Here is a 14,375-nt window from a genome sequence, read left to right on the forward strand (position 1 = left end):
TGTGCCCAATCATGGAGTTTGCAAGAGCTTACAATAAAAGGGATTTTCTGCAGTGCTGGATTGCAGGGTCACGTCTTCTATAAACCATAAGTTACTTCTCATTGAAATTTCTACACCCACCGGTAAAGTCACAGTGCCCAGAGCATCCTTGCAGGACATTGGGTATGCAATTGCAATCAGAGGATGCCACAACACCCACAAAACTGTCAGCATCAGACACAAGTTATTCTCCTGTGAATGGCATGAACCAAGTGTGCCAGGGTGCCAACATCTCTTACAGGATACCTCCATTGATCCAGGAACAAGACTACCAACTTTGATGTTCCAAACTTTGATGATCCTTTGGGTGTTGGGGCCTTTTCATTGAACAGTTCAGTAGGTTCTGTGAGTACAGGATTCTGTGGGTTTTCCCATCTTTCCCCTGGGAGGGGTTTTACACTTGGTCAGGCAGCACTGTGGAGTTGGGGGACACTTTGGGGGTCTTTGATGGTTTATGGCCCCTTCTAATGATGTGACCACTGCTGCCCCTGCTTTGTTCTGTCAGTTGGGCCCCATCAGAAAGGAGGAATTTGCCCCACCTCCACCAGATCTGCTTCTTCTTGGCCTTCTTCTTCATTCTGGACAAACCCCAGTTTGTTTAAGACATCAGTCCCAGGTTAACAGAGACACAAGAAACCACAGGACTCAACCAGCATGTTTAAACAAAATTTGGTCTAACACACTTCTTCTGGACACTAAGAACCAACACATCCTTCTATTATTCCTGGACTTTTGGAAATGGGAGAAAATGAGTCCAATCTAGATTTGAGTGAATGAATGGTCATTGAATGACAGAATACTTTGGGTTGGAAAGAACCTTAATGTCCCGCTACTTCCATGCCCTCCCATAGGCAGGGACACCTTCCACTATCTCAGGTTGCTCTAAGCCTCAGCCAGCCTGGCCATGGACACTTGCAGGCATGGGGCAGTCTCAGCTTCTGTGGGATGCCTCTGCTGGGGCTTCACCAGCTCCACAGTCACAAACACCTTCATAATATCCACTCTAAACCTACACTCCTTCCATTTCAAGCTGTTTCACCTTGTCTCAAGCTGTGTCAAGGGAAATACAGGCTGGATACTAGGAAAAAGTTTTTCACTGAAAGAGTGAAGAAGTTCTGGAATGATCTTACCAGGGTGGTGGTGGAGTCACCATCCCTGGAAATGTTTAAAAAATGACTGGATGTGGCACTCAGTGCCATGGTTCAGTTAAGATGTTGGGGCATGAGTTAGACTTGATCATCTTGAGGCTCTCTCCCAACGAAGTCATTCTGTGAATTCTGTGAATTCTGTGATTTCTGTTCTAATGGTGTGGTTTAACCCCAGCCAGCAGCCATGTCCCACGCAGCCACTCCCTCCCTCCCTGACCACCATGATCAGGGAGAGAACTGGAAGGGGAAAAGCAGGAAATCTCCTAGGTGGACATAGAGACAGTTTAACAGGAAAAGCAAAAGCTGTGCACACAAGCAAGGCACATCAAGGATTTCCTTCACCATTTCCCATGGATAGAAAGGCATTCAGCCACCTCCAGCAGAGCAGGGCCCAACCCACCTAACAGCTACCTGGGAAGACAAAACCCATCATTCCAAATGCCCCCTCCTACCTCCTCCTTCCCCTCACTTTATATCCTCAGCATGATGTCACATGCTCTGGAATATCCTCTGGTCAGTTGGGCTCACCTGTCCTGGCTGTGTCTCCTCCCAACCTCCCAGGTACCCCCAGCCTCCTTGACTGCCTGGCAGTACAGAAAGCAGAAAAGGCCTTGGCCTGTGAAAGCTCTGCCCAGAAATACCATAAACATCTCTGTGTTATCAACTCTGTGTTCAGCACAACTCCAAAACACAGCCCCACATCTTCCACTGTCAAGAAAATTAACTCTGAACCCAGCACACCTGTCAGCTCCAAGCCCTTGTGCAGAGTCTGTCTCCAGCTCTCCTGTAGACTCCTAAAGTACTGGCAGGTGCTCTGAGGTATCCCCAGAGCCTTCTCCTTCCCAGGCTGCTGGGATGGAGCTGTCACACAGCCCTGGCAACCAGGCAAGAGAATATTTGTAGCCTGACCATGGCAATGATGTTCAGGGAGGCTGCAGAAGGACAGACTGTGAATATCTGAGTGTATCAGAGTCAGGCCAGTGCATCCAATGTCAGCAGAGATGTGTTGTTGGGAGCAGAAACACGTGTAGGTGCTGGAGCAGCAGCAGCTGCAGCTGGTGGGATTGATGAAATGATCAAGGAACCCACCAGACCCTGTTAGCTGATACAGACATACCATGCTGCAAGTCAGCAAATTCGGGAGGAAGTCTTGGGAAAATAAAGCAATGTCAGCATCTTTCAGAGTGGGTGTGAACAAAATCCCTAAATAAAAATAGAAAACTTCTCTTTTCTGTGGAATTCACTGTTTACCAAAAAGGGCAACTTCATGACTCGGTATATAGTTAACCTATCCTGATATACCATGCTACAAGGCAGCAAATTTGGGAGAAATTCTGGGGAACTACAACAAACAACAGTCAGGACATTTCAGTGTGGCTGTGCACATACCCCAGGAATAAAAATAGATAACTTCTCTATTCTGTAGAATTCCTTGTTTATAACAAGGGGGAAGTTATGACTGCAGGTTATATTTATATATTGCAGGTGCACTCCTGAGGATTCACACACTCCTTTCTCGTGCTAGAAGTCAGAAGGAACAGTTCAGCTGCCTGTTCTGAGACTCTGCACCAAGGTAAGCTCTTTCTCCCTCCTCACCATTGATGCCAATATTCAAAATCTTTCCTGATTTCTGAAAAAAATATATATATGGACAAAGGCTAGGCTGGAGCTGCTGAGCTCCAAGGAACAATCAGGGCGTATGAATGCATTGACTTTTGAAGCATTTTGGTATTTTCTGTGAGTCAGGAGGGTATGGAGGGAGGGAATGATTTGGGAAAGAAACTCAAGCCAGCTCACCTGAAAATTAACATCAAATTGTTTAACAAGAAGGAAGGGGGAGATTATCGAGTACTAAATCTTCACCTATGACCTTGCAAAAAACCTCTAGACAAACAGAGATGGGGTGTGAACACCTGAGAAAATTTATTCTAAAGGCCTCTTGGGAAATATAACAACTGTCTCTTCCTTGAGAGCATATAAACCCAGAGAGTGTGTGACTGCAGCAGAGGCATTTGAGACTCCTCTGCCACTTTGGGGCTGCGAGCAGAATCCTGTGCTGCTCCTTCTCATGGTACATTCTTTTCTATGAATCTGTTAAAGTAGATATTAAGTTAGTTAGACATATTTCAATCTCATGGAGTGGGTCATAGATAATACTTTTCATACCCTTCTCTGCTTGATTTGGGGCAGCTTTGGGCATGCTCTGCAGAGTATTGTAAAAAGTCCCGACTGTTAGTAGCAGTTCTCTGTTTCCAGCTCATTGGTCACCACATTCCTGATCCAAGGCTGGAAAAGAGGTAAAGGACCAGATACCTTGGGTCAGAGCAGGGCTGTGTGCAGCTCAGCATCCTTAATACAGTGGAAATGGAGAGATGAGGGTCAGGGAGAAGAACAAGACAAGGGCAAGTGTGCAAGGTGACCTGTGAAGCCTTCAGCAGTGCTGAGCTCAGCCCCTGGCCAGCCCAAGGTGGGCTTTGTGCTTTAGAGGCTGTGGCAGCTTTGTGTGCCAGGAACCCTTTGAACTGCCTGTCCCAGCTGCCTTATCCCAAATGCTGATGATATTAAATGTCTGCAATGAGTGTCTGGCAATGCAAATGGAAGCATCCCTGCTCTCCCAAACCTGTGCTGTCTCTGAAAGGAGACAAAGCCCCTCGTGTGGTTTCCATCATCCCAGGGAGCTTTTCAGCATTTTTCTCATAAAGGAATGGTCTTACTGCCTGCTGAAAATCCCATCAGCACTGAGAAAGACAGCACAGGTGGCTGTCCAAGAAATTCCTGCAGTGGTGCCTTTGACTGTCCAGGGAAATCAATCAGCAAAGGTGAAGATGGGCATCAGCAGGAATCCCAGGCAACCAGGGCAAGAGCTGCCCCTCAGGGTTGGCATTGCAGCAGCCACTGTGCTGATAAGATAGAGGTGTTATCTCTCATGCTTGCTGCTGCCATCTGCTTGGCCCCTTCATTTGCTCCCTCCATGTGCCTGCAAGTTCAGAGTCTGGGCTTGGATAACATGGAAATGCAAGGTGAGCAGCAGGACACCCATGGCCCAATGTCAGCTGAGAGGCAGGAGCTCAGGTGGATGATTTGGGGTTCAGTATTGGGTCTGACTGGAAGAGCTGAGTGTCTGTGTGAACCTGGCTGGGGCCAGAGAGCTGTAGGCAGTGCAGCATTGCTGTTCTTTGCCTGCCCAATGGCCCATGAGATTAAAGCCCAGCTCAGCATGGCAGGGGGCTGAGCAGAGTCCGTGCCCAGCTGCAGGTGTGTGCTGTGGGAAGGTGCTGAGAGCAGGAGGGAGGTGGGCAAAGGTGACCTTGTCCCAGGGCTGTGCCTCAGTTGCAAGATCCCTTTGCTGTGAGAGCTGATTGCAGTCCTGGTGGGTTTGGCTCCTTCTTCCTACAGGATGAGTGCTCCTACTGCTGCCTCCGCATGGCACCTAAACCCTGGTTTTGGTTTCAGCCTTGTCATCCTCGTGATTGTTCCACATGCAGGAGGACAGAAATTAATCTTTTCCTGGTCTCTCACAATCCCCTCCTCTGCCAGCTCTGTCCCTGTACACCAAAAGGCTCCAGGCTGTGACCTGCTCTCTCCAAGCTGAGTGTCCCTCTGCATTTGCCTTCCAGGGGAGCAAGAGCCCTTCACTGAAATCCTGCCACCATGCTGGGGCTGCTGCTGCTGCAGGTGTTGGCCAGCTGCCTCTGGCTGGGACACAGCGAGGTGGTGACACCCTTTGCAAGTTGTCCTCAGTTCTTCTATTCGGAGACCCCTCCAAATAATGCCCTGAACCCACAGAACCCAGCCTGGATCTGTCAGCGCTTCAGGAACTCGTATCACTATGCCACCCTGTACGACAGAGACAGGAGAATTCCAGTGTACTCTGCTTACAAATATGAGCCTGCAGATGGCAAGGAACCTCCAGAGTGGTGGATGGTTGAGCCTCAGGTGAGTGTCCCTCTTACACACATCACCCTCCAGCCACTCAGAGATGAGCTGCAGCATTTGAATTACCACTTTTCCTGGACCTTTCACCCAGGCCACCCAAAATACCTTTGATTTTATCCACTTTCTCCAGAGTAATTTTTGGGCTATTTCATTTCCACAGGACTCCTTTCAGATTAGAGGCCCCAAATGAACAGAGGCTGATCAAATATAACTTTTTTTCAGTGATGCTGCAGAAAATTCTCCCTGGCTCAGATCAGCTCTGAGACACATTCTCAGCACTGCTGTAACAGATTCCATTCAAATTGAGATCTTTTTTCTTACTGAGCAAAACTGTTCATCCTTGAATGCACTGTAGCACTCCCAGGAAATCTAAGCTATACGACTGATTTCCTGACACATCTCCTTGTGTATGGGGTTACAGGAGGCAACCTCTGGCGTTCCAGGACTGGGCTACACCTGTAGCAACCACACATAACATCACAGAATCACAGAGTCACAGTGTGGTTTGAGGGGATCCAGGGAGAGACCTGGGCAGATTTGGGCTGTGGAGACAGGAGGAAAGGGAAGCAGATTTGGCAGGGGAGATGATGTCCATCAATCCTTTAAATCCTAGAAGTGGGAAATGCTCCTTGTCTCATGCAAGTATCCATGCTCCCAGCACAGACTGCAGACTGGGACAGAAAAGTAAGAACTCAAACTGAGACCAGTCATATTCTGAGCTACTTGTTCTTTAAAGCTTTTTTGTTCATGTGGGAGGGTCATGTGTATGATTTCTGTCAGATTCATACATTTTCCTACACTGAGATGACAAAAAATGGGACCTTGACCATCAGAGGCTTCTGCTTCAGGGAAATCTTCTCCATTACTCCCATTCCCCATTCTAACACCTCTTTCTTTTTTCCTGTTCAGCTCATAGATAAGAATGTAAATCTTAAAGAGATGAAAAGGGAGTCAGACCTCATTGATCAACATCGTTTCACCTTAGAAGAAATCGAAGAGAGCCAGGCTGTCCTTGAGGACTACGAAGGACAGAAGGATTTGAACCTTGGCCATTTGAATCCCAGTGACCATATGGAGAATCAAGATAGCAAGATGGCTACCTTCACCCTGACCAACGTAGTGCCCCAGGACAGCAGTCTCAACAAGGGCCAGTGGAACATCTACCAGTCTAAAACAATGCCCCAACATACCAAGGACTGTACAACCACCTACGTGATCACGGGTGCTGTGCCTGGGAACATTAACATTGCCAAAGGGAGGGTGAACAAGCCCAGCCACATATGGTCAGCTGCCTGCTGCATGGTGGGCACAGACCCCACAAGTGCTTGGGGGGCCATCGCTGAGAACGACAAGAATGAGGTGGAGACAATCACGCTGGGGGAGCTGGAGGACAAGTTGTCCAATCTCTATGGTGGAAAGGTTACTCTGTTTGAGAAAGCATGTCCCAGGGAATAAGGCTCACATTCTCAATGGAAAGGGTTAGGTGGCTGTTCCCACATGTCACAGAATCACAGAATCACAGAATCACAGAATCACAGAATCACAGAATGGGTTGGTTTGGATGGGACCTTAAAGCCTTAAACATCATCTGACTTTGACCTGCCTTCCATGGGCAGGGACACCTTCCATTACACCAGCTTGTTCCAAGCCCTCCCCAGCCTGGCCTTGAACCCTTCCAGGGATGGGGCAGTCAAAACAGCTCTGGGTAACTTTTACTCATACCACAGCCTGCTCACTGTAATTTACTGCTTTATAATATCCCATCTAACCCTGCCCTCCATCAGTGTGAAACCATTCCCTCCTGTCTTCTCACTTCATACCCTTGTCCAAAGACCCTCTCCAGCCCTCTTGGAGATCCCTGAGGTACTGAACTCTCAGCAGTCTTCTCCAGGCTGAACATCCACAGCTCTCTCACCCTCACCCCAGAGCAGAAACACTCCAGCCCTTGGAGCACCTTCATGGCCTCCACTGGAATCCACTCCAACAGCTTTGGATCCTTCTTGTGCTGTGGGCCCAGAGCTGGAGGCACCACTGCAGGTGGGGTCTGAGCAGAGCAGAGTAGAGGGGGACAAATGTCCTGGTCAGAGTCTGTGCTGCATCCTTCTCTGGTGTGTTTCCAGCTCTGTCCCTCAGAGCAACTCCTGCTCTGCTCAAAGGTACAAATATGTGGGCAGAGCCTCCAGCTGCTTTGCTTTGCTGCCCACGTCAGGAGAGAGCTCTGAGGAACGAGTCCTCTCCTCCTCAGCTGTCCCCAGGAGTGTGCCGCTGACTTGTCCCTCACCTCCTTAGCCAGGCTGTTGCACCAGGGTGCCTCAGGGTGCCCAGAGATCCTGTCTGGAGATCTCCATGTCTGAAGATAACCCAAAGCCCAACAATACATGCTTCTGGACAACCTGCTCTAGCTGATCCTGCTGCAGCCTGGAGTCTGGATTAGAAGATCCTGAGAAGTCCCTCCAAAACACAACAATTCAGTGATTCTGTGATCCTGGCACATGCTTTTCTTTGGTGGCTTTTGAAAGTGCACCTTGAGAGCAGCAGCTGTTGTATCAGACAGGCAGGCTTTGGCATCAGATCCATAGAGAGCTTGGAGCAGCCAAAGCTGAATTCCTGTGCTGCACTCCTCGAACTCCTTCATGCTCTGCTCTGCTTCTGAAGCTTTTCTGCAGACTGATGGGAAACTGATTTGGGGAAATGTATTCAATGGTTGTCAAAGATCAATGTGTATCCCATCATGGAGTTTGCAAGAGCTTACAATAAAAGTGATTTGCTGCAGTGCTTGATTGCAGGGTCACATCTTCTATAAACCACAATTTGCTTCCCACTGAAATTTCTACACCCACTAGTAAAGTCACAGTGCCCAGAGCATCCTTGCAGGACATTGAGTGTGCAAATGAAATCAGAGGATGCCACAATACCCGCACAAGTGTCAGCATCAGACACCAGTCATTCTCCTCTGAATGGCATGGACAAAGTGTGCCAGGGTGCCAACAGCTCATGCAAGCTGTGTCACTTTCAGAGGTGCCAGCTTGGGACTGGACATCTCAGCTCAGGAGCTGTTGTTCATTGTCCTGCTGGGTCTCACTGCCCATCCAGGACCAACCTGTTTGGAGGCTGCTTTAAAACACAGGTTCTGGTGGAGGTGCAGAGTGAGGCAGCCCCATGCAGGTGTCTTCAGGTGTGCTGGTGTCCCAGCTGTGACCGCAGCCAGCAGAGCTCCAGGCCTGCCTCAGCTGAATAAAGAGCTGCACCCTTGGCTCCTGCAGCTGCCCTGAGTTTGGAGAGCCCCACTGGGGCTGGCTGATGTGCTGCAGCATCCTGGGCAACAGGCACCCCCAGCTGGGCCAGCAGCCAGAGGCCAGGCCCATTCCCCAGGGGCAGCTCTGGGGGCTCTGCACACCTGAGCACAGGCACCAGGTGCCAGGGCAGACACGGGGCACAGCCTGGCAGCACCATGGAGTTCTGCTCCTCTTGCCTCCACCTGCCATGGCCACAGCAGCAAGAGCCCTGCCTTGTGCCAGCGGGGCTGCACACACCCCTGGGAGAAGATGTTGCTTTTAGGAGAGCAAAGTGAGCACATCACTCTCACTGCCTTTGCTGGACAGCTCCTGCCCTCCCTGGTCCTCTGCCTGGATGGATTTTTTCTGCTGGGATCAAATGTTGACACAGCCCCTGCAGGGATGAAAGCATCAGAGTGACTTCAGGCTGAGGCCCCTCTGCAGACACCTCTGCTGTACCTCAGGCTATGGCTCCCTCTGACTTTCTCACCCACCTCTGCACACTGGCTGGGGATTGGGACCACACTCATCCTCACCATGATTCATGTCATGCCTCACTGTCCTGAATTTCCAGGCTCTGGAACCATTGGCTGCTTGAACAACTGTCGTGGTTTGACACTGGTCAAACACCAGGCGCACATAAAAGCTGCCCACTCAGCCTCCCCTGTCACAGCTGAAAAGAGGAGAGATAAAAAAAATAATAAAAATTTATGAGTTAAGAACTCATAGTAAACACTCCCAAGGGCAAAACTTGTTCAGCTCAGAAAGTGAATTTATTACAGACCCAATCAGACGACAATAATGAGAAGTAAAATAGCCCCTTAAAAACACCTTTTCTTCCTCCAGCCCTTCCCTCCTCCCCAGCAACAGCACAGGCAGACAAAGTGAGGAGGGCTTGGTCAGTTCATCACCCAAGGTTCTCTTCCAATACTCAGGGAGAGGAGTCCCTCCCCTTCTGCACCGTGGGGTCCCTCCCATGGCAGACAGGTCTCCTTGAACTTCTCCAGTGTGGCTCTACTCTCACTAGCAGCAGTCCAACCAAAACTGCTGCAACAGGAGTCCCTCCCACAGGCACACAGACCTCCCCAAACTGCCCTGGCCTGGGTCATCCTTCCATTGGGTGAAATCCTCCCAGGACAGGCTGCTCCAGCAGGGGACCCCTCTCTTCACCAGGTCTCCCAGTGGATGCCAGCATCCACCCACTCCAGCGTGGGCAGCTCTGAAATGGGCTGTGGGTGGATGTCTGCATCCCCTATGTATCCTCATGGGCTGTGGGTAGATCTCTGCATTCCCCATGGATCCCCATGGGCTGTGGGTGGATCTCTGCATCCCCTATGAATCCCCATGGGCTGTGGGTGGATGTCTGCATCCCCTATGTATCCTCATGGGCTGTGGGTAGATCTCTGCATTCCCCATGGATCCCCATGGGCTGTGGGTGGATCTCTGCATCCCCTATGAATCCCCATGGGCTGTGGGTGGATCTCTGCATTCCCCATTAATCCTCAGGGCATGCAGGGGAACTGGAGCTTCACCACAGTCACACCATGGCCTACAGAGGAATCTCTACCCTGGTGCCTCAAGCACCTTCTCCACCTCCTCCACTGACCTTGATGTCTCCATGTTGTTTCCCTCACATGTTCTCAACTCCTCCTAATCTAAGGCTGCAATTCAAACTGCACACGCAACTTTGCTTTGATTTTCCACTTAAATATGTTATTGCAGAGGTTTTACCAACATCTCTAACTGGCCCAGCTGTGGCCACCAGCATGTCCATCTTCAAAGCCATCAGGGACTGAATCGGCTAGACAAGGTTGAAGCTTCTAGCAGCTTCTCACAGAAGTCACCTCTGTGGCCCTTCTGCTACAAAAATCCTGCCTGTGCAAAACCAACATACCAAGCCCATCAGTTCTAATCAGTGCTGGGTCACTGGGAGGTGCCAGATGCCTGGAGTTTGGCCATTGAGACACCCATCCACAAGAAGGGCTGGAAGGAGGATCTGGGGAACTAGAGGTGTGTCCACCTGACCTTGCATCCCAGAAGGGTTTTGGAGCAGATTGTCCTGAATGTGATGACAGGGCACATCCAGGAGAACCAAGGCATCAGTCCCAGCCAGTCAGCAGGGCTTTAGGAAAGGCAGGTCCTTCCTACGGAACTGTTAGAAGCCTAGATGTTGAGAATTTTAAACCGTCTGTGTTGAACGGTACAGATCCTCCAGGGAACACTGTATTTGACCTGAGGCTGTTGAGAAGGCTTCCAGAATTGATTGGTAGCTCTGAAATTGCAAGTGTAGAGTTTGAATAAAAGTATGCATCAGCAAAGGGTAAAAAGCTTAGGGTTTGACATTTTTGCATATAGCAATAGATATAAAGCTAGAGGGAGGTTTTTGGGCACTGGCTAGTTGTTTTTCTTCACCATCTTCTTCAGATGAATTTGGGTTGTTTCATGTAATTTGTTTGAAAAGTCTACATTATGGACTTTGAGTGAATAGTTATTGTGCTAAGAGTAAAAATAACTTAGGTGTCATTTCTCAATTGGATAGTTTAGCCTTAAAAGAATTGGCTGAGAAATATGTGGGCCATTTTGTATTTTGTTAGTAGAATGCCACAGAACTCACACTTTGTAAGACTGTAACACAGATAAGAATTAATTAAAACTTGAAATCAAACACGAGAAACACTCTCTTCTGCTCCTTTCATCCCAATCCTAACAATTCAGAAAATAAAATAAGAACACAATAGCAAACCTGATCTCATTTGATGACCAGATGACCGGCCAGTGGATGAGGGGGGAGGCTGTGGAAGTGTCTACCTGGACTTCACCAAAGCCTCTGGCACAGCCTGCCACAGCATTCTCCTGGAAAAGCTGTCAGCCCAAGCCTTGGAGAGGTGCTCTCCTGGCTGCCTCAGGAGCTGCCTGCATGTCCAGGCCCAGAGAGCCTTGGTGAGCAGTGCCACATGCAGCTGGCGTCCGGCCACAAGCGCTGTCCCCAGGGACCAGTGTGGGGCCCGGTCCCGTTGAAGATCTTTTCTGATGATCTGCATAAGGGGATGCAGGGAACTCTCAGCAAGATCATGCATAATGCCAAGTTTGGAGGGAGACTCAGCTGCTGGAGGGCAGGAAGGCTCTGCAGAGGGATCAGGACAGGCTGGATCCACAGGCCGAGGCCACCTCTGCAGGCCGTGCAGAGCAAGGCCATGGAGCTGCTGAAGGCCCTGCAGGGAAAGGCCTGTGAGGAGCAGCTGAGGCAGCTGGGCTTCTTTAGCCCAGGCATGGGGGCTCTGAGAGATCATTTCTCTCCCCAGCTCCCTGAAAAGGGGATGTAGCCAGCTGGGGATCTGTATTTTCTGCTGGACAAACAGCGAGACGATGAGAGGGCAAGGCCTTGACCTCAAGCAGAAGAGATTCTGGTGGCGCATCAGGAGGAATTTTTTCACATAAAGGGTGATACAGCATTGGAATGGACTGCCTGAAGACATGGTGAAATCCCAGTTCCTGGAGACTCGATGTGGCACTCGGTGCCATGGTCCACTTGAGCAGGTGGTGATTGGTGAAAGGCTGGACTCCACAATGCCAGAGGCCTTTTCCAACAGAAATAATTCTGTGCTTTTCCCAGGAAGCCAGCTTGGAGCTGAGCACAGGGCTGCCCCAGCTCCACAAGCATGCTGCCAGGCACCTTTCACCTGGCATTGCCTCTGCTTTCTGCTGAGCCTGCTGTGAATGGGCAATAGGGATGGAGCCCTTTGCTGAGCCCAGAGCTGCTCCATGCCCTCGGTGGGGTGGGAAGCACCTGAGTTCCCTGGGGAGCCGCAGCTGCACTGCCATGGCAGGGTAATTTTGCAGTTTGCTCTGTGTCTGTCCATCTTTCAGGAGAGCACTGGGCTCCAGTGTGTCACAGGGATTTTTGTCACATGGGAAAAAGTATTTTTGCTGGGAATTGTGAGGAGGCATTGTGACCTCAAGCCACTTCACTGCTCAGGGTTGGATCAGGCAGCTGGCTAATCCCATTTCCAGTAACACCAATGGTTCGCATTCTGTGGACTGAACATGTTGCCATGTGCTGTCCCGAATGAGAAGGAAACAGGAGAATCAAGACAGAGGTATCTTCTAAACTTTGCTTGAGAGAGCAGTTATGCAAAGATCCTTTAGTCCATCCAGGAAACCAACTTTCCTGTTTGGCAACTTTTATGAGGTTATATTGTAAATTTTACAGCTCTGATTTCTGAGGAACTGCTTATCTGTTGTATATGTGATTGGCTTTCTGTTTACACTTGCTGCAATGAGGTTCACACTTCCTGTACCTGAGCAAAACGTCCCTTGCTGATGGGCAGCAGCACTTTGGCATAGGAATATCAGCCAAGAACCCCTGGGGGTCAGGTCAGGAGGTGTTGAGGAATGCTGCAGCCCAAATGCTGTGCCCCACACGTGAAGATGCTGCAGAGAACATTGTGGACAACCTGCTCTAGCTGATCTGCTACAGCCTGTAGTCTGGACTAGAAGATGCTGAGAAGTCCCTCCAAAATACAATTCAGTGATTCTGTGATCCTAGCATGTGATTTTGTTGGCTTGCTTTTGAAAGTGCACCTTGAGAGCAGCAGCTGTTGTATCAGACAGGCAGGCTTTGGCATCAGATCCATAGAGAGCCTGGAGCAGCCACAGCTGAATTCCTGTGCTGCACTCCCTGGACACCTTCATGCTCTGCTCTGCTTCTGAAGCTTTTCTGCAGACTGATGGGAAACTGATTTGGAGAAATGTATTCAATGGTTGTCAAAGATCAATGTGTGCCCCATCATGGAGTTTGCAAGAGCTTGCAATAAAAGTGATTTGCTGCAGTGCTGGATTGCAGGGTCACATCTTGTATAAATCACAAGTTGTTTCTCAGTGAAATTTCTACTTTCACCAGTAAAGTCACAGTGCCCAGAGCATCCTTGCAGGACCTTGGGTTTGCAAATGCAATCAGAGGATGCCATAACACCCACACAAGTGTCGGCATCAGACACCAGTTATTCTCCTGTGTGTAGCATGGACAAAGTAGACCAGGGTGCCAACATCTCTTATAAGATACCTCCATTGATTCAGGAACAAGACTCCCCACTTTGGTGTCCAAAACTTTGACGACTCTTTGGGGGTTGAGGCCTTTGCATTGAAGAGTTCAGCAGGTTCTGTGAATTCAGGACTATGTGGGGTTGCCCCACTTTTCCCCTGGGCGGTGTTGTACACTGGGTCATGCAGCACTATGGAGTTGGGGGACACTTTGGTGGTCTTTGATGGTTTATGGCCCCTTCTAATGATGTGACCACTCTTGAGCCCTGCTTTGTTCTGTCAGTTGGGCCCCATCAGAAAGGAGGAGTTTGCCCCACCTCCACCAGATCTGCTTCTTCTTGGCCTTCTCCCTCATTCTGGCTAAACCCCAGTTTGTTTAAGACATCAGTCCCAGGTTAACAGAGACAAAAGAAACCACAGGACTCAACCAGCATGTTTAAACCAACTTTGGTCTAAAACACTTCTTCTGGACACTTCTGGTGGTAACAACCAACTCATCATTCTATTATTCCTGGACTTTTGGAAATGGAAGAAAATGAGTCCAGTTTAGCTTTAAATGAATGAATGGTCATTGAATCACAGAATATTTGGGGTTGGAAAGGACCTTAATGACCAGCCTAATTCCATGCCCTCCCATAGGCAGGGACACCTTCCACTATCCCAGGCTGCTCCAAGCCTGGTTCAACCTGGCCACGGACACATGTAGGCATGGAGCAGTCTCAGCTTCTGTGGGCAACCTGGGCTTGCTTTCACCACCCCACAGTCAAAAATGTCTTCTTAATATCCAGTCTAAACCAACATTTCTTCCATTTAAAGCCCTTTCAGCTTGGCCCAGTGCTGTGGTTAAACCCAGCCAGCAGCCACGTCCCATGCAGCTGCTCCCTCCCTCCCTGACCACCGGGATCAGGGAGAGAACTGGAAGGGGAAAAGCTGGAAA

At 49.6% G+C, this 14,375-nt stretch overlaps 1 protein-coding gene across 2 annotated transcripts; it reads left to right on the top strand.

Annotated features, from left to right (window-relative positions):
* Nucleotides 1-2,426: 2,426 nt before the first annotated feature.
* LOC141728734 (endonuclease domain-containing 1 protein-like) lies at nt 2,427-7,903 on the top strand. Of its 2 annotated transcripts, XM_074538693.1 has the most exons (4): nt 2,427-2,462; nt 2,673-2,760; nt 4,805-5,123; nt 6,033-7,903. In XM_074538693.1, the coding sequence occupies exons 3-4, from the start codon at nt 4,839-4,841 to the stop codon at nt 6,576-6,578; spliced, it is 831 nt and encodes a 276-aa protein (XP_074394794.1). In that variant the 5' UTR covers nt 2,427-2,462; nt 2,673-2,760; nt 4,805-4,838; the 3' UTR covers nt 6,579-7,903. The 2 variants fall into 2 exon arrangements, with proteins under 2 accessions (XP_074394794.1, XP_074394793.1); XM_074538692.1 differs by lacking the exon at nt 2,427-2,462 and having other exon boundaries at nt 2,503-2,760.
* The last annotated feature ends 6,472 nt before the right edge of the window (nt 7,904-14,375 follow it).

This window comes from Zonotrichia albicollis, chromosome 4, assembly GCF_047830755.1.
Source record: "Zonotrichia albicollis isolate bZonAlb1 chromosome 4, bZonAlb1.hap1, whole genome shotgun sequence".
NCBI lineage: Eukaryota > Metazoa > Chordata > Aves > Passeriformes > Passerellidae > Zonotrichia > Zonotrichia albicollis.

Coding starts and splice junctions, on each gene's coding strand:
- LOC141728734 (XM_074538693.1), top strand. CDS start 4,839: ATGCTGGGGCTGCTGCTGCTGCAGGTGTTGGCCAGCTGCCTCTGGCTG. Junction 5,124..6,032: donor GGTGGATGGTTGAGCCTCAG/GTGAGTGTCCCT, acceptor TTTCCTGTTCAG/CTCATAGATAAGAATGTAAA.